This window comes from Nicotiana tomentosiformis, chromosome 8 (genome assembly GCF_000390325.3).
Source record: "Nicotiana tomentosiformis chromosome 8, ASM39032v3, whole genome shotgun sequence".
Classification (NCBI taxonomy): Eukaryota; Viridiplantae; Streptophyta; class Magnoliopsida; order Solanales; family Solanaceae; genus Nicotiana; species Nicotiana tomentosiformis.
Genome location: NC_090819.1, coordinates 56596256 through 56623011, shown reverse-complemented (window position 1 = coordinate 56623011; position 26756 = coordinate 56596256). Strand labels below are relative to the sequence as shown.

The 26756-nt window shown below is 40.8% G+C and overlaps 2 protein-coding genes across 5 annotated transcripts in view; one reads left to right on the top strand and one right to left on the bottom strand.

The window, feature by feature from the left end:
• The window catches only part of LOC104118235 (uncharacterized), a 33158-nt gene extending 12954 nt beyond the window's left edge, over positions 1-20204 (top strand). Inside the window, exons 3-5 of one of the 4 annotated variants that reach the window (XR_011410347.1) lie at positions 17148-17351; positions 17887-18324; positions 19932-20204. Coding sequence is in view for 2 of the 4 variants with exons in the window: in XM_070182353.1 (XP_070038454.1) it covers positions 1799-2686 (888 nt within the window). In the remaining 2 variants the exon portion in view is untranslated. Of the gene's footprint in view, positions 1-1798; positions 17069-17147; positions 17352-17515; positions 17782-17886; positions 18325-19931 lie in introns of those variants that run through there. The other 3 variants (XM_070182353.1, XR_004512589.2, XM_070182352.1) reach the window with 3 other exon arrangements.
• Positions 20205-22013: 1809 nt separating this feature from the next.
• Positions 22014-22508, bottom strand: LOC138897507 (uncharacterized). The gene has a single exon (XM_070183480.1). It carries the CDS (start codon positions 22506-22508, stop codon positions 22014-22016), a length of 495 nt encoding a protein of 164 aa, XP_070039581.1.
• Between the last annotated feature and the right edge of the window lie 4248 nt (positions 22509-26756).

Here is a 26756-nt window from a genome sequence, read left to right as displayed (position 1 = left end):
ACTAGTCTGCAGCCAAGGGTTGATTCTGAGCAATTCTCCGACCTCTCTCTTCTTCATAGATGATCCGTGCATCTCTGATAGCTGCTTCCTCAGCATCCCATATAGCTTTTTCTCATTGTTGGGTTGCCTCTCTTGCAGCCAAATCTACATTATCGTCACCGTTTCAAGCCATAGTTTCTTTGGTTGAGGATTTTCCAACCTTTTCTGATGTATTGGTGAGATCCCCTTTTCTTCCTCAGATGTCACAGTTGTTTTTCTATATCTGGCTCGTATGGTAGCACTTCTTTCGCAGAGGCTCGAGTCATGCACCACTCTAAACCTGTAACCTACTCACACTCAATGAACATCAAACGTAAAAAGAGAAAAATAAAATAAAATAAAATGAAATAAAAAAGAAAAATTCCTGAATTAGCACTACAAACTATTTCAAACACATTTTTTAAGTATTCTAGCATGAAAAACCACTAAACCCCATTCATTTTACGCTCCCAAAAATACTCTCCGTACAAGATGACTATTCGCTACAGTAATGAGTAGTGCCTTTATTGCGGCTGCACCGCCGTCCGGCGGCCAAAAGCCACCGGACCAGTCACAATAGAACCCCCGACCCATTGCGCACCTTCCCCAATTGGTTTCATCTTCAAAGTCAAAGCCACCTGCTGCACATCTTCAAAATGGTAACGCATTTACTGTAGCAAAATTTTGCCCGGGAGATTCTGAAATTTTCCGGCTCGATTCGGGCTCAAATTTTGCACTTCGAAGCCATGGGGTTTGTTCTCCACATCAAGAACTAGCTCTCCGCCAAATATCAGGCGATTTCACCACTGGAATAGTAAGTTCTACAGAACTAGATGCTGCCATGGGCGAGCAGCTCTATCCCAATCCTATGGCTGTGGGAAAGCAATGTATAAATCCTAAAGAAAACACTACAAATCCTACTAATCCATCTACATATGCTGCACAATTGTTCCTAGCCAACCCAGTTACGTTTTTGCACCAAACAGTGTTAAAACCAGTCGACTTTGTCCATGGAGAACCAACCCTTTGTTTTGACTTGGAGGAGAGCCAACATTTTGCCAAAGAAGAGGGATTGCATCAAGCAATTGTGGTTAAGGTTTCTGCTCGTGCACCAGACCTAAAAGCCTTGCGAGCAATACTGCCCAAGCAACTCGGAATTAAGGGCCATTGTTTAACAGAATTATTAGCGCCTAGGCAGCTTTTAATTAGGTGTGATCATTATGAATATTTTGTGTTATCATTGTCGTGTTCAGTTAATTATTTTATGCACAATGGAGCAGAACATCAATATAGAGTTTTCCCATGGTCCATTGGATTCAATCCCAAGGAAGAAACGAAGGCCGTCGTGTGGATATCACTTCCTAATCTACCTCCAGATTTGTTTGCGAAGAAGGCTTTCCTGTCAATAACTTCAGCAGTTGGTATTTCTATTGCAACTAATAAAGCAACTCAAAAGAGATCAAGACCTAGCACTGCTAGAGTTAGGGTAATCCTTGACCTCTCGGATAACCTTCCTCAAAGAATAAGGTTGCAACAGGTGGAAAATAAATCTGGAAACGTGTCTGAGTTCTTCCAGGAAATTGTTTATGATAACTTACCTGCGTACTGTAATGTTTGCAAGAACCAAGGGCATGAGTAAGAGGTATGTCGTTTGCTTTTAAAGAAGGTCCAAAAGGAAAACTAGTTGGATGATCGTGATTTTGAAACCACTGGAGGAAATTTTAAAGGAGATTTGAGACAAATTTTAGATGCCAAAAAATTAAGGAATGCAGCTGAAGGAATGGGTTTGGTGTCAACAAATAACAGTGGTGAAAGTTCACATGCTGCTCATCAAGGATCAGATCATAAGAAGGAGCAACATGCAGTTTCAGTTAATGAGATTAATACAGATCCAGTTGAAGCAGTTGTAAGCAACGGTGCTGAGGAGTTGCAAATCGATGTGCACGCTATTAAAGTTACTAACGTTTACAATGTTGCACCTGGGCAACCTCAACAGCTGTTAGCAAAAATTAATGGTACAATTTCTCTTATTAACCATAAATCTAAAGCTGCTGTTTTGAAAAAACCAAACGTGACTCAAGATTGTGGTGCCACTCTAGTTGCGGCAGCTCTAGCGAGAGTTTCTCAGGATTTGAGGGTTACTAATGGTCATAATGGTGGTGGAGGTTCAACTTGGGATAAGCAATCTGCAGGTGTTGAAAAAATAAATACTGAAGTTTTGCATCTACTAAAAAACGAACAGGGACAGACTAACATCAAATATGTCCCTGATGCAACTGCTGCACACGAAGAACTAGTTGAAAAACAAGCAGGTTTTATAGCTACTATTGTGCATGATGAGAGACAAGAACTTGAAGGAGTTGATGCTTTGGATAGTGTAACTAGTACAGATGATAACGTAGTGCTTGAACAAGGAAAAAGCTGTCCAACACATTCAGCTGGCCATGCCAATGTTGGGCACACTAGTGAAGTGCAAATTAATTTTGCTGCAGGACATGTGCGCGAAGCTGGAAAGAATACATCTCATGGTGAGGTGAAGTTGACTGAGGTTGATGTTATGAGGGATGGGAAAATTCTTAAACATCACAACCAGGTTACTAAGGGAGCAGAAGCTTTAGAAACAGGGGAACGAAACAATAAACCTGCTGCTATTGATACTGGTACATGACCTGATGGTTTGGAGGCTGCAACTGTGAATGTGGAGGATCTAGACCATGTTTACACTTCGTCTAATGATACAACACATGTGAATGCAGCACGAGTTGATTGGACAATGGTGGTAAGATCACCTACAAGGCAGAATGCATCTCCAAAAGGGATGAAACAATAGCAGATTTCAAGTGCTACATATGTTCGACAGAATCAGCAGCAAGCAGTGACACATTGATTGCCTAAAAGTAGGAGATCTCCAGGCGTGCAAGACCAGGTCATAACATCAAAGCATATCGAGTTTTCTAAATCGTTTGATGCATTGCTCAATGAGCATGATCATGTTTTGGATAATGTAACTAATGCAGGCAGAACTAGTGTACAATCTGCTGCACAGTCTACTAAACATAATGAACTCCTGGAACAGGTAGCAAACTCTAGTAGCAAGAAAGGAGTGGATGTCAATAGAGAGGAAGGCTGTTGTTCAGTAACACGCAAATAGAAGGAAACATCTGGAATTAAATCTCCAGATCGAGCTGCAGAGAAGAGTTCAAAAAATAAGAAAGTGCAGATTGTGGTATGTGCGGATGAGTGCAAAGTTTCCAGGAACTCTATTGCACCTACTAATATAAATCTTACTGCAATTGGAGCTGAAATTCTGGAAGGTTTGAATCCTTTGCAAGTTCTTCCTGGGTTTTTGTCTAATCCTACGAAGGGACTGTTTCTTCAAGAGGTGAAGGGAAATAATGGCATGGAAGGGGTTGGTTTGAATACATCCCAACATGATATTCCTTCTAATGATTTGTTTGATCGATCTAGCAACATGTTACAAGATTCCAACAACCAGCAAACTTTATCCATGATGTCGTCAGCAACAAAAAAGGGTGGGGCTGACCACACAAGAGAAGAACATAATGACATGATGAGTGATGCCGAACTAAGTGATGAATCTGTCCAGATTTTAAGAGAGCTACATGTGGCAATTAGATCTAAGCGTAAGTCATGGGCTGACCAAGCAGAAGAGTTAGAAGAAGGTGAAGAAGATTATGTTGTTGATTTCCAGGAACAAAACACTCAAGAAATATGTTCTTCAACACGATGAGGTGATAATGCTAAGAAAGGAGCAGTAACTGTGTTTGAGAAGGTTATTAGTACTTCACCGAGTGTGCAAATCAAAACAAAACTAAGTCCTAATGCTGCTGTTTTTGTTCCTACTTGAGATCATCTACCAGGTACAAAAACATCTGCGCCTCTATAGAAAAAATCGGGTAAGAACAAAAATGCTCAATTGAAAGATTGCATAATAAAACCTAATGCCATGGTTGTGAAGAGGCATGAACCATTAGATATGGTTGCACAGAAATGTGTTATTCAACAACTAGAGAACAACTTACGTGTTAAAATTTGGGAAGAAGGCGAGAAAGAAGATTTGCTTGATTATTGCCGAGCTGAGGCGGCTAGATGTGGAGATTTATCTCCTACGCACAGTGGAAAAAAGAATAAGGCACTCACAAGGGAGAATAGTTGGGATGAAAAACTGAATGAAGGAGTAACACTTAGGATACTCCCAATGAGAGATGCAAAGCGAAAAGGGGCAGCCCCGACCAAATCTACAAAGTCCAATCGATCGAAGAAGAAATAAGGAATTTTGAAGATTTATTGAATATAGCCGAAGAGGATCTTAAGGAGCTACAATTTGAAGAACTCACACGTATCATGAATGAGGGGCAAGAATCCAATTTCTACCTCGTTTTATTTTATCATTTTCTAAGCATTATCATATGTAATATCATCATTGAGTGTGTTATAAACTCTATGATGATCATAGAGTATTTACTAATTTTGAGTTCTTATTTTTTACATGCTTGCTAAAAGATGAGGTTGTTCATGCCTCAATAGGAATTGTAAGGTAAGGTCTAGCTCAGTATGTGTTGGCTATTAGAGGCAACACTAGTGTAGCTTTTGCCCCCCTTACTTTTACTCTTCCTTTGTGGTTTTTCTTTTACTATTAATAAATAAGCTCTCCGTACAAGAAAAAAAACTATTTCAAACACTATTGGTTGCTAATCCCAGACAACGACACCAAAATTTGACGAGCTCGAAACACACACCTAAATTATACTCGCTAATCAAATATAGTATTGTATAATATCGTATCCACATGGATTGGATTTAAACAGTATTTTTGGAGTTTTTAGCTTGGGTTCTATCCAAGATGATCAACAATTCAGATTTATATGATTTCTAACTAAAATTAACTAAGAATCTAAATCTATTGACTAATGACAATCGAAACAAGGAACAAGCAAAAAGGTTATCAATGGGAGAAGATAGGGTTTTGATAGGATAGGTGAAAGATAATTGTTTGGGATCTAACTCTGGATAATTCACTTCTAATGTTTAAGTGAGTCTCTCAAATTCACTCAATTATTAGTTCACACGTTCAGCAAAAACTCCTCTCTCGATTAAGTCTCCACCTCGCGGGATGAACCAATTTAAGCACGTGAAGATATGCAAGAATGCGTATCTTTAGGAGAACCTCTCTCTATTATCGTCCTAACTAGGTTTAATCAATGATTCAACTAGCCTCTTTTGATTATTAAGAAGAATTAATGAACTCAACTAACTATATAATGCAAAGATATCACAAGTTATGCCTCTCTCGATTACATGAACAAGTGAATATAGATGCAACAATTAAATCATCCAAAAACGCTTCAATACATAAAACTAGAGTTATAATCCACAAACAATCATCAATACACCAAATCCATCAAACCCTAAAGAGCACTACTCCATAGATGTGGAGAAATTCATCACAAATATAATAAAAGTATAGGAAAACATAAATTCGATCCAAACTCGGGTCTTGAGAGAGGAAGGAATGATGAAATCCTTGTGCTTTTTCTCCTCCAACTCCTCCTTAGCTTCCTTCGGTCTAAAGTATGTCAAAAGTCCAGAAAATAATATTTTTCCATGTATTTATACCAAGTAGGGTCATGCCCAGACGAAACCACCTTCTCCTAGCCAAAATAGGATTTTCACTCTGTAAATATTGCATAGGCCGCATGGGGCGACGCACCATACAGGGCATTAGTGGGAAAATCCAGAGAGCTAACTTCTGATAGATAGTAGGAATTTGTACACGCGCCGCACCCCATGCACCGCAGCAGTGAGGATTTCTCACAGTACGGATCAAAGCTCAATCTTTACATCCAGACTTGGTCCACGACCCCTAAACACGATCCCGATTTAATCCTTTGTGCTTTTACTCAGACATCAAAGTTCCAAATAGCTCGAATTAGCTCCACAACATCTACATGGCTTGGAATCACTCCTACAAGGCATAAAACATACGATAAGTGCAAAACACTATCAATTAAAGCTCAAACACGAATAAAGTATAGAGAATTAGAGTGCAATAAGCGACTAAAACATGAGATTATAGCCTACCATCAGTTGGCAAACATCGTACCGGTACCGAAGAAGGATAGAAAGATTAGGATATGTGTGGACTATTGAGATCTCAACAAAGCTAGTCCGAAGGATGATTTTTCTTTGCCAAACATTCACGTCCTTATCAACAATTGCACGAAGCATGAGCTACAGTCATTTGTTGATTGTTTCGTTGGGTACCATCAGATCCTGATGCATGAGGAAGATGAGGAGAAGACATCGTTCACTACGCCATGAGGAGTTTACTATTATAGGTTCATGCCGTTCAGCCTCAAGAATGTCGGTGCTACTTACATGAGGGCCACGACGACCCTCTTTCACAACATGATCCACAAGGAAATCGAGGTATACATGGACGACATCATCATCAAATCCTGAAAGAGTGCAGAACATTTGAATGACTTGAAGAAATTTTTCAAACGTTTGCAGAGGTACAGTTTGAAGTTGAATCCCGCAAAATATGCATTCAGAGTCCCCGCCGGAAAGTTATTGGGCTTCGTCGTCAGCAGGAAAGGGATAGAATTGGATGCTTCAAAGATCAAAGCCATTCAAGACCTACCGCCGCCTAAAAGCAAGAAGGACGTGATGAGTTTCCTTGGCATATTAAACTATATAAGTAGATTCATAGCCCAGTCTACGGTAATCTGCGAACCCATTTTCAAGTTGTTAAAAAAGGATGCTGCTACGAAATGGACAGAAGAGTGTCAGAAAGCTTTCAGCAAGATCAAGGAGTATTTGTCAAACCCTGGAAGCCACTGTTACTATACATGTCTGTTGTGGACAACACATTTAGATGCGTGTTGGGAAAACACGGTGAGATTAGGAGGAAGGAGCAGGCTATCTACTACCTAAGTAAGAAGTTTACACCATGTGAAGCCAAATACACTAAGATAGAGTGGACCTGCTGCGCTTTGACTTGGATCACCTAGAAGTTGAGACATTACATGTCAGCATAAACCACACACCTGATATCTCAGCTCGACCCGCTCAAGTACATCTTCCAAAAGTCGATGCGTATTGGAAAGTTGGCCAAGTTACAGATTCTTCTCAGCGGGTTCGATGTTGTGTACGTGACGTAGAAGGCAATCAAGGGACAAGAATTAGCTGACCATCTTGAAGAAAACCCAGTGGACATGGACTATGAGTCACTCACTACATACTTTCCGGATGAAGAAGTGTTGTTCACCGAGGAAGATATCGGAGAGTCATACCCAGGATGGAGAATGTTTTTTGATGGAGCCGCAAACTTCAAAGGAGTAGGGATCGGGGCACTCCTGATCTCTGAGTTAGGAAATCATTACGCAGTTTTAGCTAAGATAAGGTTCCCTTGCACTAATGATATGGCTGAGTATGAAGCATGCATCCTCGGGATTAGGATGGCGGTTGACATGAATATTAAGGAGCTTCTAGTCATAGGAGATTCTGATCTACTGATACATCGAGTCCAAGGTGAATGGACTACCAAGAACCTCAAGATCCTTCCGTACCTGCATTGTGTGAAAGAGTTGTGCAAGAAATTCACCAAGATCGAGTTCAAACACATTTCCAGAATCCAAAACGGGTTTGCCGATGCTCTCGCAACCTTTTGATCCATGATCCAGCATCTAAATAAGAATTACATTGACCCTATTGAGATAGAGGTTCAGGATCAACATGCGTAATGTTTCCATGTAGATGAAGAGCTAGACGGTGAGCCGTGGTGCTACAACGTCAAAAGGTTCCTTGAAACAAGAGTTCATCCAGAGAACGCCACCAACGGTCAGAAACGAGCACTCAGAAGGCTAGCGAATCACTTTTTCCTTAACGGGGAAGTCCTATACAGGAGGACCCCAAATTTGGGTCTGTTAAGATGTGTAGATGATGTTGAGGCAACCAGATTGTTAGAAGAAATACACGCAGGAACATGTGGACATCACATGAATGGTTTCACCTTGGCCAAGAAGAATTTATGAGCCGGATACTTTTGGATGACCATGGAAAGCGACAGTATCTGTTACGTACAGAAGTGTTACCAGTGTCAAATTCATGAGGATTTCATCTGGGTTCCACCTAACGAGTTAAATGTAATGGGTTCCCCTTGGCCGTTCGCCGCTTGGGGTATGGATATGATTGGACCGATGGAACCCTCCGCATCAAACGGAAACCATTTTATCCTGGTTTCCATTGACTACTTGACTAAATGGGTTGAAGATTCTACATACAAGGTCGTTACGAATAAAGTGGTAGCAGATTTCGTCCGTAACAACATAGTCTGCGGATTTGGGATACTAGAGTCGATCATCACTGACAATGCAACCAATCTCAATAGCGATCTCATAAGAGAAATTTGCGAGAAGTTAATAATCGTCCATCATAATTCCACGGCCTACAGGCCGCAAAATGAATGGAGCAGTTGAAGCAGCCAACAAAAATATCAAAAGGATCTTACTAAAGATAGTGGACAATCATAGACAATGGCACGAGAAACTATCCTTCGCCTTGTTGGTTTATCGGACCACCATGAGAACATCCAGTGGAGCAACGCCATACATGTTAGTATTTGGCACCGAGGCTGTGATACATGCAGAGGTTGAGATACCATCTTTGAGGTTCATTCAAGAAGCCAAGTTAGACGATGCAGAATGGATACGGATCAGGCAGGAGCAACTCATTCTCATTGACAAAAAGAGAATGGATGACGTATGTCATGGTCAATTGTATAAAAATAGGATGGCGAATGCATTCAACAAGAAATTGAAACCTTGGCAATTTTCACTATGGCAGTTGGTTTTGAAGAAAATATTCCCTCATCAGGAGGAACCCAAGGGAAATTCGCACCAAATTGGCAGGGTCCTTATGTGGTCCATCTAGTATTGTCAGGAGAAGCTTTGATCCTAGCAGAAATGGATGGCAGAGTCAGCACGAAGACCATCAACTCAGATGCAATTAAGAGATATTACATTTGAAGACATTAGAATTTAGGTTTGGGTGTAACAGAATTACGCCCGACCTGACTTTGCATGATGGGATACGTAGGCAACCCATGTAAGGTCCGGTCTCTCTCTCCCTCCCTTTTGTAATAGAAAATCCAAAAGTCATTTTGTATTTACTCGAAATTACGCCACGACTTGATTTCCTTCGGCAGGAATACGTAGGCAATTCTCATCAGATTCAGTCATCTATTGTAATAGAACTACGTTTTGTCCTGATTCCATTTGGATATGTAGGCTGTTTGAGTCAGACCGAGCCACTTCATTTCAATTTTTTATCATTTTGCATCTATTGTAATTGTACTACATTTTGACCTGATTCTATTTGGATACGTAGGTTGCTTGATTTTAGCTCGTTCATCATCATAATTCATTTTTATCATTTTATTACCTTCGAACTTTGTTTAGACCTGATTTCGTTCGGATACGTAGGCAACCTGAAAAGGTTCGGTCATAACCGTAGGAAGACCTTTTGTAATGCAGTCATTTATATTAGGATGCAATCATAGCAGCAAGAAGCTACATCACCAGAGGCATCCCAGGAATCGACATCAATGGGGTGAAGTCATTCAGAAACAACGTTCGCGCTCGAAAGAGCATCCGAACATGTCATAATTCGGAACGACGACATATGCCATAAAAATAAATGATTTTCAAAATGTTTTCTAAGAAAACTATCATTCCACCTACCAAACTTCGTGACATAACCTCACCAGATTCATGGCAAAGCTAGGATCACGGTCAACATAAACCAACACCCCCCTCCTAAGAATGTTTCTTTGAATGCAGGACTGACAGGATATGAAGAATGTTTGGGCACGCTCAGAGCAATGACGAACCTGATACTCTGTCATGACCCTTATCTCTCTTTCATTATTTAATTTATTTCCTCATATGATTAAAGACTAACTCCAAAATTCTTTGCAAGTATTCTAGAACCAAGCCTCCGATATGATCGGAGCACCTTGTATATAGCGAGCCCCGTCGGAGTTGTGTATATAGCAAACCGTCTTCTCAACCAATACGAGCACCCTATACAAATCGAGTCGTCGACCCTGCCAATTGGAGCCATGTACATAGCAAACTATCAGCTCGCTCAATCGGAGCGCCCTGTACAAATCGAGTCGCTGGCTTTGCCAATCAAAGCCCTATATATAGCAAACCGTTCGCTTTGCCAACTAGAGCATTTTCACACTATTACTCAGCCATATCGGAGATTTCAAGTAGATAGTTGCAAACTTCGTCGCCAACTTCACCAATCGAAGGACGAACCATCCAAATTTAGTTTGCAGTCAAGAGTATGTCTTGGGCATGCTCCTTAATTCGTTATTTTATCTTGTATATTTTGACGTTTTGTTCATGCAGCCTAAAAGCTCTTTACATTTCAAGTCAAACCCCCATCGTGCGGAGATACTTTGCATATCAAGTAAAACTCCCATTGCGCGGAGATACATTTATATTCCAAGTCGACTACTCCCATCGTGCAGAGATACTCCCAATGTGAGGAGACTTAACGCTCCGACAACTACAGAACGGTACACAACCCGGCTAACAATCGTGTCAAATTCCAATATCCCGTTACCCCGATCCCAAATAATGGCCAGCCGACAGCCAGACACCATCATTCTTGCATCATTTATATCACATCCTAACACATCCACATTACAATATATGGGTACGTGTGTACTTTGTTTAGCAGGATCAAGCATCACGATGTGAAACTTCTTCTAAGCAGCAAACCAAGCTACAATGCTATGAGGGATAACAAAGTCAAAAACGGGCCAAGGATCCAAACACAAACTCAAATACGATCAGTGGAACTCTAAATCATCAAATCTTTCAAATCAAGCCGTAATTCAGAGCTATCTTGGGTACCAAAATCTTCTCGCCTTGCGGTATTATCATAATACGATACTGGGGCAATTCCTGCAAGCATCGCCTTCTCCAAATTATCACTCTAGAACTACATGAGGCTTGATCCTCGTTATGCCCAGGGTATGTAAGCAATTCAAAGCCAGCATTCGACCCCAATTTTCCTAAAACTTCTCCGAAATCCCCCTTAACTCTTTCTTAATTATCTTCCCCAAATCTATATGCCATTCCTGTAATATATGCCTAAAGTCGGGACAAATTTGGTCTTGGTTCGATTTCTTTGCCCGAAAACTCTTTTATCATCTCCGGTAAAAGAGAGGTAGTTGTTGACGACCAATTTTGACCCTCTTTTTTAAACTTAATTTACTTCTACTTAATGATTTACAATAAATGTGTTGAAAATATTTTCTAATCAATAATACATATTTGTTTTATATAAATTAAGTAATTAATAATTGTAAGCCAATAATTTAGTATTGTGTAATTATAAAATATATTATTTTTACTATTTTTAGACTACTAAAATAGCCTTTATATTCATTATATAGGTGTTATAATTAATTTCAAAGTTATTCCTTAATTTTAGTAAATTAGCCTGCAATTTCAAAATAATCCGAAGTTAGTGTCATATATTGGAAAATAAGATATTTTGATAATTAATTAATTAACTACAGTAATTAGTAGTGTATTTGATGATTATAATTGTATTACATTTTGTTGAATTTAATTAAGTTTATTTAAATTAATTTTAGAAGGTTAAAGACTAAAATGGCTTTGGCAATCTAGAATGGCATGATATGGAGATAACCAGTCCATGCCCATGATGATCTCAATATCAGTCATATCAAGCAGCAAAAGATCCGCTCTAGTCTCGTAACCACAGAAGGTAACAATGTAGGACCGGTAGATCTGATCCATAATAACAGAATCGCCCACAGTAGTGGACACATAAACAGGAGTACCCAAGGACTCACGAGAAACACCTAGGTAATGAGCAAATAGTGATGAAACATAGGAATACGTAGACCCTGGATCAAATAATACTGAGGCATCTCTACCACATATAGAAATAATACCTGTGATCACGGCATCTGAGGCCACTGCATCTGGTCTGGCCGGAAAAGCATAGAACCTTGCTGGAGTGCCACCTGATTGGCCTCCGCTCGACTGGCCTCCACCTCTAGGATGACCCCTTCCCACCTGCCCTCCGCCTCTAGGTGGCCGGACGGCTGGTGGGACAACTGGTGCTGTAATCATGGGCTGCTGACCCTGCTGCACTTCCTTGCCCCGAAGCCTGGGGCAGAATCTCCGTACATGATTGAAATCCCCACACTCGAAACAACCCCTCGGTACAGTAGACTGCTGACCTGAAGTCTGGCCTTGATGGCCTGAATACCCACTGGAGGAGCCCTGAATAGCTGGTGGGCGGTAAGAACTCTTTGGCATAGCACTGAAATAAGGTCGCACCGGAGCACCCCAAGGAGGTGGCGGTGCTGGATAAGGGGGCTTGCTGGACTGATCCCTCACGAACGGACCTCTGCCCCCAGCCGGGGCACCACTAAACTCTCCTGAATATGGAAACCACTTGTCCCTCGCCGCCTGCTCTCGGCTCCCCTGATGGACACCCTCAATCCTCCGAGCTATCTCCACAACTAGCCCGTAAGAAGTCCCCATCTCCACCTCTCGAGCCATGGTGGCCTGAATACCATAGTGCAATCCGGCGACAAACCTCTACACTTTTTCTACATCGATAGGTAATATCATAAGTGCATCGCAAGACAATTCGGAGAACCTCGCCTCATAGTCGGTCACTAACATCTGACCCTGCTGGAGCTGCTCGAACTGGAACCGCAACTCTTTCCTCCGGGAGGGTAGAATGTATCTGTCTAAGAAGAGGCGTGTGAACTGATCCCAAATCATGGGAGGAGAACCTGCTGGTCTGCCGAGAAGATGTGACTGCTACCACCTACGGGCCCTGCCCTCTAGCTAAAAAGTAGTGAAGTATAACCCGTGGGACTCTAATATCCTCATGTTGTGCAGTTTGTCCCTGCACCGATCAATAAAATCCTGGGGGTCCTCATGTGGCTTACCCTCGAAAGCAGGAGAATGAAGCCTGGTCCATCTGTCCAATAGCCTATGCGGATCACCGGCCACAACTGGTATCGGCATCGGTGTAGCTGTTGTGACTGGCTGAGCTCCACCCACGGGTAGTGCACCCTGGGTCTAATATGCCGCAGTTGCATGCCCCTGAGCCTGTGCGGTAGGGGTCTGTGCTCCCTTTTTGGTTGGGTCTACCATAAATAAACCGGCCTAAGTCATAGTATCCATGAACCGCAGCATACGACCCATGACCTCCTGAAATCCTGGTGCGGACGTGAAATCTACCGGAGCTGGCTGTGCCGCAGGCACCTCGCCCTGCTCCTCAATGATAGGATCCTCTGCCGGATCCACTGGTGGCATAGCTGGAGCAACCCTAGGACGTCCTCATCCCCTACCACGGGCTGGAGCCCTCCCTCGGCCTCTGCCTCGGCCACTAGCAATAGGGGGAGTAGCTTTTCCTTGGTCTGGAACCTCCGTAGAGCGCGTTCTTACCATCTATGAGAGAATAAGGGAAAGATACTTAGTATTACATCAACTGCACGATAGGAGATAAAGAAAGGTAGTTTCCTAACACCCTATAGCCTCTCGAAGAGAAAGGTAGTCTCTGTACCGATCCGCAAAACTCTATTAGGCATACTCATAACTTGTGAGACCTACGCGAACCTAGTGCTCTGATACCATGTTGTCACGACCCAACTTCACCTATAAGTCGTGATGGCGCCCAACGTTACCGCTAGGCAATAGTGATTGAGATAGATTATTTCTCTTTTTATAATTTTTCGAGTAATTAAATTTTCCTTATTTGCGAGATTTAAGAAACAAAAGGTTTAAATAAATAAAACAAAACAGCTGAGTGCCTTCACAACCAAAGTAATATTTTAAAACTACAATTCTACTAGTGTGTGTGCAAAGACCTGGTGTCACAAGTATATGAGCATCTAGTAGATTATAAAAAATTCTAACTACCATCTGAACATGAGATAGACAGAACACAAATACAAAGAGAGACCCAGGGGCTGCAGAACGATTCAGAAGGTAGCTCACCACTAGACCTCGGGATATATGGGATGCGCGCCGGTAGGACTGCCTGATACACCTGTCTCAAATCCTACCCAAAAGGTGCATCAAGTATAGCATGAGTATATAAATCAACGTTTACCCAGTAAGTATCATGTCTAACATCGAATAAGTAGTGACGAGGGGTCGACTTCAACACTTATTATGGGTCAACAATATTAAAATAGAAATATTTAAATAAACACGGGTTATGTGAATAATAACAAGTTTTCCTTAGCAAGCAGGAGCAGATACTTCTTTCACAATTTAATAATTTCCAATAAGTCATTTATCTTCACAAGATGCAATAAAATATCAAAGTACCGATAAATTATTATTATTAAGCACGATTTATGTTGAGGTCGTACGGCCCGATCCATAATAATGTGTACACTGCTGAGGGTCGAGCGGCACGAACCATAGATACATCTATCTACTGCCGAGGCATTCGGCCCGCTCCACAAGAAGAGAAGGATACGTTATAAGCATTTGGCTTAAACGTTATTATGGATTAATACACAAAATAATACAAATTTTGTTAGAAACCTTTCACAAATCCTCTAGCAAGTTCTAATATAATTTAGGCACTTTAATTGACAAGTAGGGTGCAATTATCTCAATAGTTCATGATTTGGGTCCTAAAACTACCCTGACATAAGCATAATTAGTAGCTACGCACGGACTCTCGTCACCTTGTACGTACGTAGCCCCCACAATTAGAAACAAATATTTATTTAAAATACCTATGGGGTAAATTCCCTCTTACAAGATTAGACAATAGATTTACCTCGTCTCAAAGCTCACTTCCCGGTAACAGTTTCGCGCTAAAGCCTCAATTTGGTGCCGAAAAATCTGAAACTAGCTAAATGTTATATAATTTAATCAATACATGCTCAAAATTTCATAATTTATCTTTTAGAGTAATTACCCAACCCAAATTAAAAAATTTCTAAAATTTACCCCGGGCCCACGTGCCTGGATTTTGAAAATTTTCGGAGAAAATCGTTACCCATAACCTTAAGAACTCAAGTATACAATCCCATTCCATAACCATTTTTGTGGTTAAAATTTCATTTTTATCAAAACCTAGATTTTTTTATCTAACCCATGATTTTTCACAATTACATGTTAAAATCTACCCATAATATATGTATTTATATCACAAAAGGTAGAATTTACTTACCTCCAAGTTGCTAGGTGAATACCCCTCTCAAGAAGCTCAAATATCCCCAAGGATGAAGAAAATGGGCTCAAAAATGGCTGAGCCTCGTCTTTAAAACATTCTGCCCACCACTTCTGACCCCTTCTTCGCGAACGCGGAAGAGGCCTCGCGTTCGCGAAGGAAAACGGCCCTGAAATGACTCATCGCGAATGCGACAGGGGCTCTGCGAATGCAAAGGCTGACTTGGCCTACCCTTCGCAAATGCGAGGGCACCTTCGCGAACGCGAAGAATAACAGTGGCCCCAAAGTCCAGCCCAGGCTCCTCTAGGCGAACACGAGTCACCTCACGCGAACGCGAAGGTTACAGGTCCCACACCTTCGCGAACGTGGGCTGGCTATCGCGAACGCATAGAATAAAATCTTCTAGCCCCAATTCCTTCATCGCGAACGCGTGGGTACTTTCGCGTTCGCGAAGGAGGAAACCAGAACTGGAATTTCTAGTTTTTCCAACATTGCTCCGGGCTGTCCGAAACTCACCCGAGCCACTTAGGACCCTGTCCAAATGTACCAACAAGTCTATAAACATAATACGAACCTGCTCGAACTCTCAAAATACGTAAATCAACAACAAAACTAAGATTTGTACCCCAAAATCGAATTGAATCAAAATATGAACTTCAAGTTCCCAAATTGCTCCGAATATGCCGAATAATACTTAGACTACTCGGAATGACACTAAATTTTGCGTGCAAGTCTTAAATCACCTTACGTAACTATTCCCAGGCTCGAAATTCCAAACGGACCTCAATTAATCCAAAACCTACTCAAAACCAAATTTAAAGAACTTTAAACCTTCAATTAGCCAACTTTCACTATTAAGTGCCGAAACGCTCCCGGATTGTCCAAAACCCGATTCGAGCATACACTCAAGTCCAAAATTATGATACGAACCTATTGGAACCATCAAATCCTGATTCCGAGATCGTTTACTCAAAATATTGACCAAAGTCATACTTAGCCTTTTAAAGTTGACTAAGCAACCAAGTGTTCCTATTTCAATCCGAATTCTTCTAAATCTCGGACTAATCATTCCCGCAAGTCATAAAACAGTAAAAGCACATATGAGAAGTCTTATTTAGGGGAACGGGTTGTAGAAGAAAAAATGACAGGTTGGGTCGTTACAAGTGCTTCAATTGCCACTTACCTCTCATGTACCACAAAAAGTACAAGAACAAGTACAACAAGTACCATTGGATTCTACCGCTCATGTAGCAACAAAAGGGTAAGAACAAGTGCATCGAGCGACACTACACTCTATAGCTTCTGCTGCACAAGCAGTACTGAAACAGGTGCAGTAAGTGTTGCAATATTCTACATCTTCTGCTGCACAAGTAGTATTGGAACAAATGCCGCAAGTGTCACAACATTCTGCCACTCATGAAGTAATTGAACAATCTAAAAAATGAGGCAAGAATATATAGATTTCAATCATAAATTCAATTAGCATTAGTGATTTGGTAATTATCTCTAGTTCGTAATTATTGCAGGCCCTTCCACTGTAAAATGAAAAAGAGGAAGGACACATATGCAAAGTGTACATGGGCGGAGTGAGCGCAAATTGGTTGTTCTAAATGATTTGAACCAACCCATTGGTCCTACTGACGAAATTGTAAAAGAGTTGGGCAGTTTCCTCGGTACATTAGCAAGAAATTCAACCTTTTGTCCTCTAAATATACATAACTAGAAGAAACTAAATACAAAAGAGGATATGTGGACATATACCAAGGTTTGAAGTTTTCATTGTTTCAATTTTTACTTGATAATATTTCATATTGTTTCTCTAACTCAAGTACACCAAACTGTAGACAAAATATGACATTCATGATGATGGAAAAGAGTGGGTTTTTCAATCAATTCAAAATGCTTGGAGAAGGTATAAGTGTTGGTTGAAGAAAAACTACTATGAAGCCTATGCCAATGACGAACTTCGAATGGAAAAAAAGCCATCATATGTTTCAGAATCTGAGTTTAAGTACCTTCTTGAATACCGGAAGTCTAATAAAGTTCAGGTACGTTATAGACATATTAAACTTGATTTTCGACAAAGAGAATGAGTAATTATTTTTGAAGTTCATTCCTCGTCTTGTCTTAATGTCCAACACTCTTTAGATTATCAAAATGCATAAGGCAGAAGTGTATTAGATACTGAGAATCGAAAAAAGTTAAATACTGAGAATCGAAAAAAGTTAAAGAATTCACACACTGCTGGCAAAATAAGTTTTGCTACAATTCGCGAGATTTGGTATTTTCTCTTATTTTTCATTAATATGAACTTGTTAACCTTACTTGGGAAGATTTTTATGCTGACTTTCATGTAACTAGAAAAACAAGTAGGAAACTTCTGAAGCTCCGTCAAGTAAGGACATGTTTGTGGCTATAAGATCAAGAAAACCTGGTCGAGTATACAAGAAATCATATGAAGATACAATGCGCAAAATTGTAGAAAGATTTTTACTTTAAACCTTGTCGAGATTATCTTTTTGGTCCTAATTGTTAGCTCAGTTTTATTTACTTATATTTTCTTCTCTTAAATTTTATTTGTAGGCTGAAATGGAAAAAATACAAACTCAAAAAAGTGAAGATGATAACCAATCAGTTGACGCATTTGCAACAGTCATGGGATCTAAACATCCAGGTCGCGTAAGATTGTATGGACGTGGGGTTACAAAGATTATCTTCAAACAAAAATCTAGAAAATCTGGACCCTCTTCAAATACTACTTATGAGATGATGGGGAAAAAATGGAAGAAATGAAAGAGATAATGCAACAAAGGATGCAGAAAAAGTTCGAGCAACAACAGAAAACTTGGCGGCAACAAATTACATTTAATGTTGTTGCACTACTTCAACATCTTAACCCAGATTTACGAATTGATCTTAATATGCTAACATTTTATGTTCGTTCACTCGGAGAAGCTTCCTCTGCACTACAAGCTTCAATTCAACTAATCAATCATCCATCTACTGGCAGTAATAGTCAAGGTGTGTACTTAATTATTGCAAAATGTTGCATCTCTTTTTCTCTTTCTTCTTCTTCTTCTTCTTCTTCTTCTTCTTCTTCTTCTTCTTCTTTCATAGTTGACAAATTGTTGATGTCATTCTCTTTCTTCTTCTTCTTCTTCTTCTTCTTCTTCTTCTTCTTCTTCTTCTTCTTCTTTCATAGTTGACAAATTGTTGATGTCGCTCTCTTTCTTCTTCTTCGTCTTCTTTCACAGTTGACACATTGTTGTTGCCGTTCTCTTTTTATTTCTGGAATTGAATATTAATAATAATTAAAACAATTTCAATAGCCAGAATCCTGAATTTACTTATTAAGACTTATAATATACTTATTTCCATTTGTTACCTATCCTGTAAGTGCTAAGGACAGTTAATGTGTTGTGTGAATAGAAAAAAAGATAAAATTTTTATGATACCCGATAGGTCTTTAATTAAGAATCATATACTGGAATAAGAATACCCTTTTTAAGAGAGCTAAAGAATCTTTAAATTAAATAGCAAAAGTAACTGATTTTACTACTCAAGCATAACCACCTAGAACCACCTTATGATATTTGGACCTTAGGTTCACTTAAGTACCTTAACCTCTCATATAAATTTCTAACGACATTTTAAGTAAAATAGGCAATTTTTGAGCTTGAAATCTTGGACCTTTGATAATAATTTCTTTGAAAAAGGAATTTAGATAAATGACTTTACTATGAGATGATAAAAATGTATCTCTTTAATTTTAATTGTTGGTATCTTTCTTTTTATTTCCTTTATGGAATTTATAGTGTGTTCATGTTTTAGTATCTATTTTGCAATGAGATCTTAATTTTCTGATATTTGATTAGTTATTTGGGTTGCTTCTTGTTGATTTCTGACATTGTTCCGTTTCAAATTTTTATTTTATGAATTGAAAATCATGCAATATGTTCTTTTCTTTATTCATTTGAGTGCTGAAATCATATCTTAAGAAATTCCTTTTCTGGCCATGTACTACTTGAAACATGAAGGATGTCAATGTGCTTATGTGAAGTATTCAGTTGTTGAAAAATTCAAGTAGTAGAAACCATATCCAGTACTTGATTTTCTCTCTAAAAAATCATGATAATTTATATCGAGATGTTGTGTACTATTTTGGCCTGCTTTAGGTCAAACGTTAAGACAAGTTTAGATATCATGAAACATAGGGATTTGACATGTTGTCTGTTATTTGTGTTGGTATCGTCATCTTGATTAGAAATCATTGAGTTAGGATTTTATATTTGTATGCAAAACTAGGAACTAGTGGCTGTTAACATATTAGAAATTTGTTCTAGGACTTCACTGCCTATTTGTCGAAATAGGATCTAGTTCAGCTATATCTTGTAATTCATGGTGGAGAAAGTGTTACAGAGATGGGATGGAACTAATGAAGCATAATCTACAGATAAAAAAATAATTTCTGCCCATGAACAATCATACGCAAGTCAGAAAGTTCTCTTTTTGGTTTATGTTGTGTGTCTTGTATTCTTAAATCCTGCAAAAGACTTGACCTTTCATGTGTACTTGAATTGTTAACTAGCATTTAAAGAAATAATGATTTTATTTATCCTCTTTTGTAGGTGGAGAAAATGAAGAAAGGGAAGATGAAAGGAATGAAGATCCCGCATAAGAAGATTTTTGGATTGTAGCTGAAACTCTAAATGTTCTAGGAATCTTTTGTTATCAAACATTTTGAAACTTCTTTAACTTTTGCATTGTAAAACTTATGTACTTGGTTCTTAACTTTTGAATACTAAAACTTATGTGCATGGGTTCTAATATTTTGCTTTAATGGATATTACAACTTGGATTATAAATGTTTATGATTAGTTTTATTTTATGATTTATATAAATTATTATGTATTATAATGTAAATATTTATTTACAATCAGGGAATATATTAGTGTTTCAATTAAACCGTTACAATAGCTTACCTGAGCCGTTGCTATAGGTAACAAAAAACTGTCTCAATTAACCATATAAACCGTTGCAGTATTACAGGTAACTGTTACAGTAGGTAATCTGAACTTTTGCAATAGGTACTATAAACCGTTGCAATAGATAATGCACAACATTGCATTAAAGCCTATTAGATTGTTGTTACTGTAAACAACCCGTAGCAATAGTAATTAAACCATTGCAAAAGCGGCCAAAAAGATCGTAATATCCTAACTTAACCATTGCAATAGATTAAATAACCGTTACACAAACATATATTGCAACGCCTTTGAACCGTTCCAGTTGACAGAAAATACTCGTCGCAATAGAATGATAAGTAGTCGTTGCGATAGATTGATATATGGCAGCGGTTTTCTGAACCATTGCAGTAACCGTTGCAGTAGAGCTACTACCACGCGACCTAGTTAGACAGACGCAAAAACGATGCAATACCTCTATAGCAACGGTTTTCTTATCTACCGCAACGGTTTTCTCTGCGTTGCCATAAGTTTATTTTCCAATAGTGACTGAGCCACAACACATGCAAGAACTCGACTGGGCTCTGAAATATCCAACCTCACTAGTCTGTTAGCTAAGGATTGAATGTCCAAAGCCAATGGCCTTTCCTCTGCTGAAATAAATGCCAAACTATCCATACGCTCGGCCTTTCTGCTCAAGGCATCTGCAGTCACATTCGCCTTGCTCGGATGGTAAAGGATGGTAATATCATAGTCCTTCAATAACTCAAGCCACCTTCGCTGCCTCAAATTAAGATCCCTCTGCTTAAACAAATGCTGCAAGCTATGATGAACGGTGTAAAATTCACAGGATACCCCATAAAGATAATGTATCCAGATCTTGAGAGCATGAACTATCGCGGCCAACTCCAAATCATGTACGGGGTAATTCTTCTCGTGAGGCTTTAGCCGACGTGAGGAATATGCAATAACTCGCCACTCCTGCATCAATAAACAACCCAGGCCAACACGTGAAGCGTCGCAATACGCAGTATATATCCATAAACCGGAAGGCAACACTAACACCGGTGCTGTAGTCAATTCTATCTTGAGCTTATGAAAGCTCGCCTCGCAATCATCGGACCATCGGAACGGAGTACTCTTCTGGGTCAATATAGTCAAAGGTGCAGCAATAGATGAGAAGCCCTCCACAAATCGACAATAATAACCTGCTAACCTCAAGAAACTCCTGATCTCGGTTGTTGTGGTAGGACGAGGCCAACTCTGGACTGCCTCGATCTTCTTTTGATCCACCTTAATACCCTCACCTGATGCAACATGCCCCAAGAATGCCATAGAATCTAACCAGAACTTGCACATGGAGAACTTAGTATATAGCTTCTGTTCCCGCAAGGTCTGAAGCACAATTCTCAAATACTGCTCGTGCTCCTCCATATTACGCGAGTAGATCAATATGTCATCAATGAAGACAATGACAAATGAGTCAAGATATGGCCTGAACACTCGGTTCATCAAATCCATAAATGTCGCCGGAGTGTTGGTCAAGCCGAAATACATCACTAGAAACTCATAGTAGCCATATCTTGTCCAGAAAGCCATCTTACGAACATCCGAAGCACGAATCTTTAGCTGATGATACCCAGATCCCAAGTCGATATTACAGAACATCCTAGCACCCTACAACTGATCAAACAAATCATCAATACGTGGCAACGGTTAATTGTTCTTAATGGTAACTTTATTCAACTAGCGATAATCAATGCACATCCGCATGCTCCCATCCTTTTTTTTCACAAATAACACCGGTGCACCCCAAGGCGACACACTCAGCCTGACAAACCCCTTTGCTAGCAACTCCTCAAGCTGTTCCTTTAACTCTTTCGTAGCCATGTGGTGCGGTGGATTAGATATAGGCTGGGTACTTGGTGTTAAACCAATACCGAAATCGATATCACGATCTGGTGGCATGCCCGGTACATTAGAAGGAAACACATCGGAGAACACTCGCACCACGAGCACTGAATCAATCGTAGGAGTCTCTGCAGAAGTATCTCGAACATAAGCCAGATAAGCCAAACAACCCTTCTCGACCATGTGTCGAGCCTTCAAGAAAGAGATAACCCGACTAGATGCACTGATAGATGAACCCCTCCACTCCAATCTAGGCAACTCTAGCATCGCCAATGTAATAATCTTGGCATGGCAATCAAGAATGGCATGATACAAAGATAACCAGTCCATACCCAGGATGACCTCAAAGTCGGTCATGTCGAGCAACAGAAGATCCGCTCTGGTCTCATAACCACAAAAAGTCACAATACAGGACCGGTAAACCCGATCCACAACAACATAATCGCTCACAAGCGTGGACACATATACAGGAGCACCCAAGGACTTACGAGAGACATTCAGATAATGAGAAAATAGAAAAGAAACATATGAATATGTAGACCCTGTATCAAATAATACTGAAGCATCCCTACCGCAGACAGAAATAATACTTGTGATCACGGCATCTGAGGCTACTGCATTTGGTCTTGTTGGAAAAGCATAGAACCTAGCTGGAGCACCACCTGACTGGCCTTCACCTCTAGGCCGACCCCTATCCACCTGCCCTCCATCTCTGGCAGGCCGGACGGCCGGTGCAGTAACTGGTGTGGTAATCATGGGCTGATGGCCCTGCTGGCCCTGCTACACTGCCATGCCCCGAATCCTAGGGCAAGATCTCCTCATGTGACCCAGCTCCCCACACTCATAACAACCTCTCTGTACGAAAGATAACTGACGTTGAGTCTGACCTTGGGACCTGAATACCCGCTGGAAGAATTCTGAATAGCCGGTGGACAGTAGGAGCTCTCTGGAATGGCACTGAAATAGGGCCACACTGGTGCACCCCGAGAAGGCGGTGGTGCTGAATAAGTGGGTGTACTGGACTGACCCCTGACGAACTGACCTCTGCCCCAAGACATGACGCCGCTGAATCCTCTAGAATACTTAGGCCTCTTCTCCCCCGTCATATACAATCGGTCCTGGTTGCGGATACCATTAATCGGTCAGGCTATCTCCACAACTTGCTCGTAAGGAATCCCCATCTCCACCTCTCGGGCCATAGTAACCTGAATATTATAATGCAAGCCCGTAATAAACCTCTACACTCTCTCTGCATCGGTGGGGAGTATAATAAGTGCATGGCGGGATAACTTAGAGAATCTCGCCTCATAATCAATCACAGATATCTTACCCTACTGGAGCCGCTCATACTGATCTCGTAGCTCTTCCCTCTGATCGGGTGGAATATATCTCTCTGGAAAGAGATGCGTGAACCAATCCCAAGTCAAGGGAGGCGACTCGCTGGTCTGCTAAGAAGGTAGGACTGCCACCATTTACGGGCCCTTCCCTCCAACTAAAATGTGGTGAAGTCCACCCCATTGGACTCCAATACTCTCATGTTGTGCAGCATGTCTCTGCAACGGTCAATAAAATCTTGGGGGTCCTCATGTCGCTCACCGCCAAAGGCAGGAGGATGCAGTCTGGTCCATCTATCAAACAACTTATGCGACTCGATGACCGCATCTGGTCTGGGCTCTGGTATAGCCACTTGAACTGGCTGGGCTCCGCCCACAGGTCATGCACCTGGGGTCTGATATACGATAGTAGCGTGCCCCAGAGCCTGGGCGGTAGGGGTCTGTACTCCCCCTCCCCCCTGAGATATGGCTGGGTCCGCTGGAAGTAAATTAGCTTTCGTCATAGAATCCATGAATCGCAGCATACGGCCATGATCTCCTGAAATCCCGGCGCGGACGTAAAATCTGCCCGGGCCGGCTCAGCTGCAGGCACCTCGCCCTGCTCTTCAATGACAGGATCCTCCACTAGATCCGCTGGTGGTACAATGGAGCAACTCTAGGACACCCTCATCCTCTAGCAAAAGCTGGAGCTCTCCCCTAGCCTCTGCCCCGGCCTCTAGCAATAGGGGGAAGAGCTCCCCCACCATCGGGTACATCTGTTGCGCGCGTTCTCACCATCTGTGAGAGAATAAGAGAAAGATACGTAGTACAACATCAACTGCACGATAGGAGATGTAGAAAAAGAAGTTTCCTAACACCCTATAGCCTCTCGAAGATAAGTACGGACGTCTCCGCACCGATCTGCAAAACTCTTTTAGGACCGCTCATGACTTGTGGAACCTATGTGAACCTAGAGCTCTGATACCACGCTGTAACGACCCAATTTTCACTAAAGGTCGTGATGGCGCCCAACGTCGCTGCTAGGCAAGCCAATGGTGAACTACCCATTTAATTTCTCATTTTAATATTTTTAAAGTCTTTGATATTCATTTAATAAGAAAAATAATAGTAAGCGAGCGTAGTAATGTAAAGCATAAACAAAACGGGAAAGTAAGATAGTGAATTAAATAATCAAACCCATAAGTGTCTACTAGAATCCCCAAAACCCAGTGTCACAAGTGCACGAGCATCTAGTAGAATACACAAAACTCTCTAAGAACTTCTGTCTGAAACAAAATAGACAAAAATGATAAAACATAACAAGAGAAGGCTCCGGGTGCTGCAGAACGGAGCATGGGAAGCAGCTCACAACTAAGCCTCCGTGTAATGCTGATGCACGCCTGGACGAACTCCAGATGTACCTGCCTTAGAACCTTCACAATACGTGCAAAAGTGTAGCGTGAGTACGTAAGCAACGTGTACCCAGTAAGTATCTCGTCTAACCTCGAAGAAGTTGTGACGAGGGGTCGATATCGACACTTACTAGTGGGCAATATACATGATGTACAAGAATATTTAATAGGCATGAAATACAACATCTATAATGGAATAAGAGGCAATAATTAAATGATCCTTTAAGAAAATACAATTAAAACTCCCCAAATATCACATGCAAATCTCAACAAGTAAGGGCTCAATATGTATTTATAAATCCTCAAGTCATGAAAGACATATCAAGTATAACTGGACTCCGAGTGACAAACGCACGAGTTATGCCGAGGTCGTACGACCCGATTCATAATAAACATGTACATACACTACTGAGGTCGTACGGCCCGATCTATGGATGCATCCCATAATATATATAAATATTGTTGAGGCATTCGGCCTGATCCACAAGAATAGAAAAACTCTTTGGATTACAAATTTCATATTTACAACTCCAAGGTAAGCTCATAAAAGAATATACTTTCCATCAATAATTAAACATTCTGCCAACTCTCTAAGTAGTGAAGCTCGATTTAACATAATCTTTAACCAAGTTTTACTTATTAATTCAAGCAATTAAACTCGTAAGTTGAGTCCAAATAATGCAAGTAATAGAATAATAAAGGCCTAAGTCTACGGGACATAACATGAATTTTAGCTACACACGGACTCTCGTCACTTCGTGTGTACGTAGCACCCACAATTAATAGCAAATAGCAATTTAAACACCTATGGGGTTAATTCCCTCTTACAAGGTTAGGCAAGAGACTTACCTCGTTCCCAAGTCCACTTTCCGGTCCACAAATCACTCTAAAAGCCTCAAGTCGATGTTGAAAAATCCGAAACTAGCCAAAGGTTGTACAAACTAATCAATAATTGCTCAAAAGTTCATAATTTAACTATTAAAGTGATTACCCAACCCAATTTGGAAGATTCCTAAAATTTACCCCTGGCCCACGTGTCCCGATTCCGGAACTTTTTGTAAATAATTATTACCCATAACCTCACGAACAAAAATATGTAATTTCTACTCAATTCCATTGCCATTTTTGTGTTCTAATCCCATTTTTATCAAAACCTAGATTTTTCAACAAAATTCTAAAATTTCTACAATTTTCATGTTAAGATTTACCCATAATGTAGGTATTAAACTCATATTGTGTAGAATATACTTACCTCAAGATGCTAGGTGAAAATCCCTCTCTAAAAAGCTCCAAAAATCGGCCAACAAATGAGAGAAGTGAACAAAATGGCCAAAATCCCGATTTTTATTAAGTCACTGCCCAGGTCTACTTTCTTCGCGATCGCGGACAAGCGCTCGCGATCGCAAAGGCAAAACTCACGAACCCATGAAAAGTCTTCTTCGCGATCGCGAGAAGACACTCGCAAATGCGATGCACTGAGCCGCCCTCTCTTCGCGAACACGTGCCTCCACTCACGAACGTGAAAGGCAACCTAAGTTACCCAGGCACAGGCACAGGTCTTCTACACGAACTCGGCGAGTCAACCACGAACGCGAAGGCCACTGATCCCAAGCCTCCTCGAACGTGACCCCTACTTCGCGAACGCGAAGAACAACATCACCCAATCCCCAAATCCTTCTTTGCGGTCGTGAGGGTCCTTCTGCATTCGCGAAGAAGGAAACCAGAACAACACACCAGCAGTGTTGGACTTAGCTCCGAGCGGTCCGAAATGCACCCCAACCTCCCGGGATCCCGTCCAAATGAACCAACAAGTCCATAACCATAATACGAACAAGTTTGAACTCTCGAAACAC

What these genes read in the sequence shown, in the direction of transcription:
- LOC138897507 (XM_070183480.1), bottom strand. Translation starts at nt 22,508, where the DNA reads ATGGACTGGTTATCTTTGTATCATGCCATTCTTGATTGCCATGCCAAG.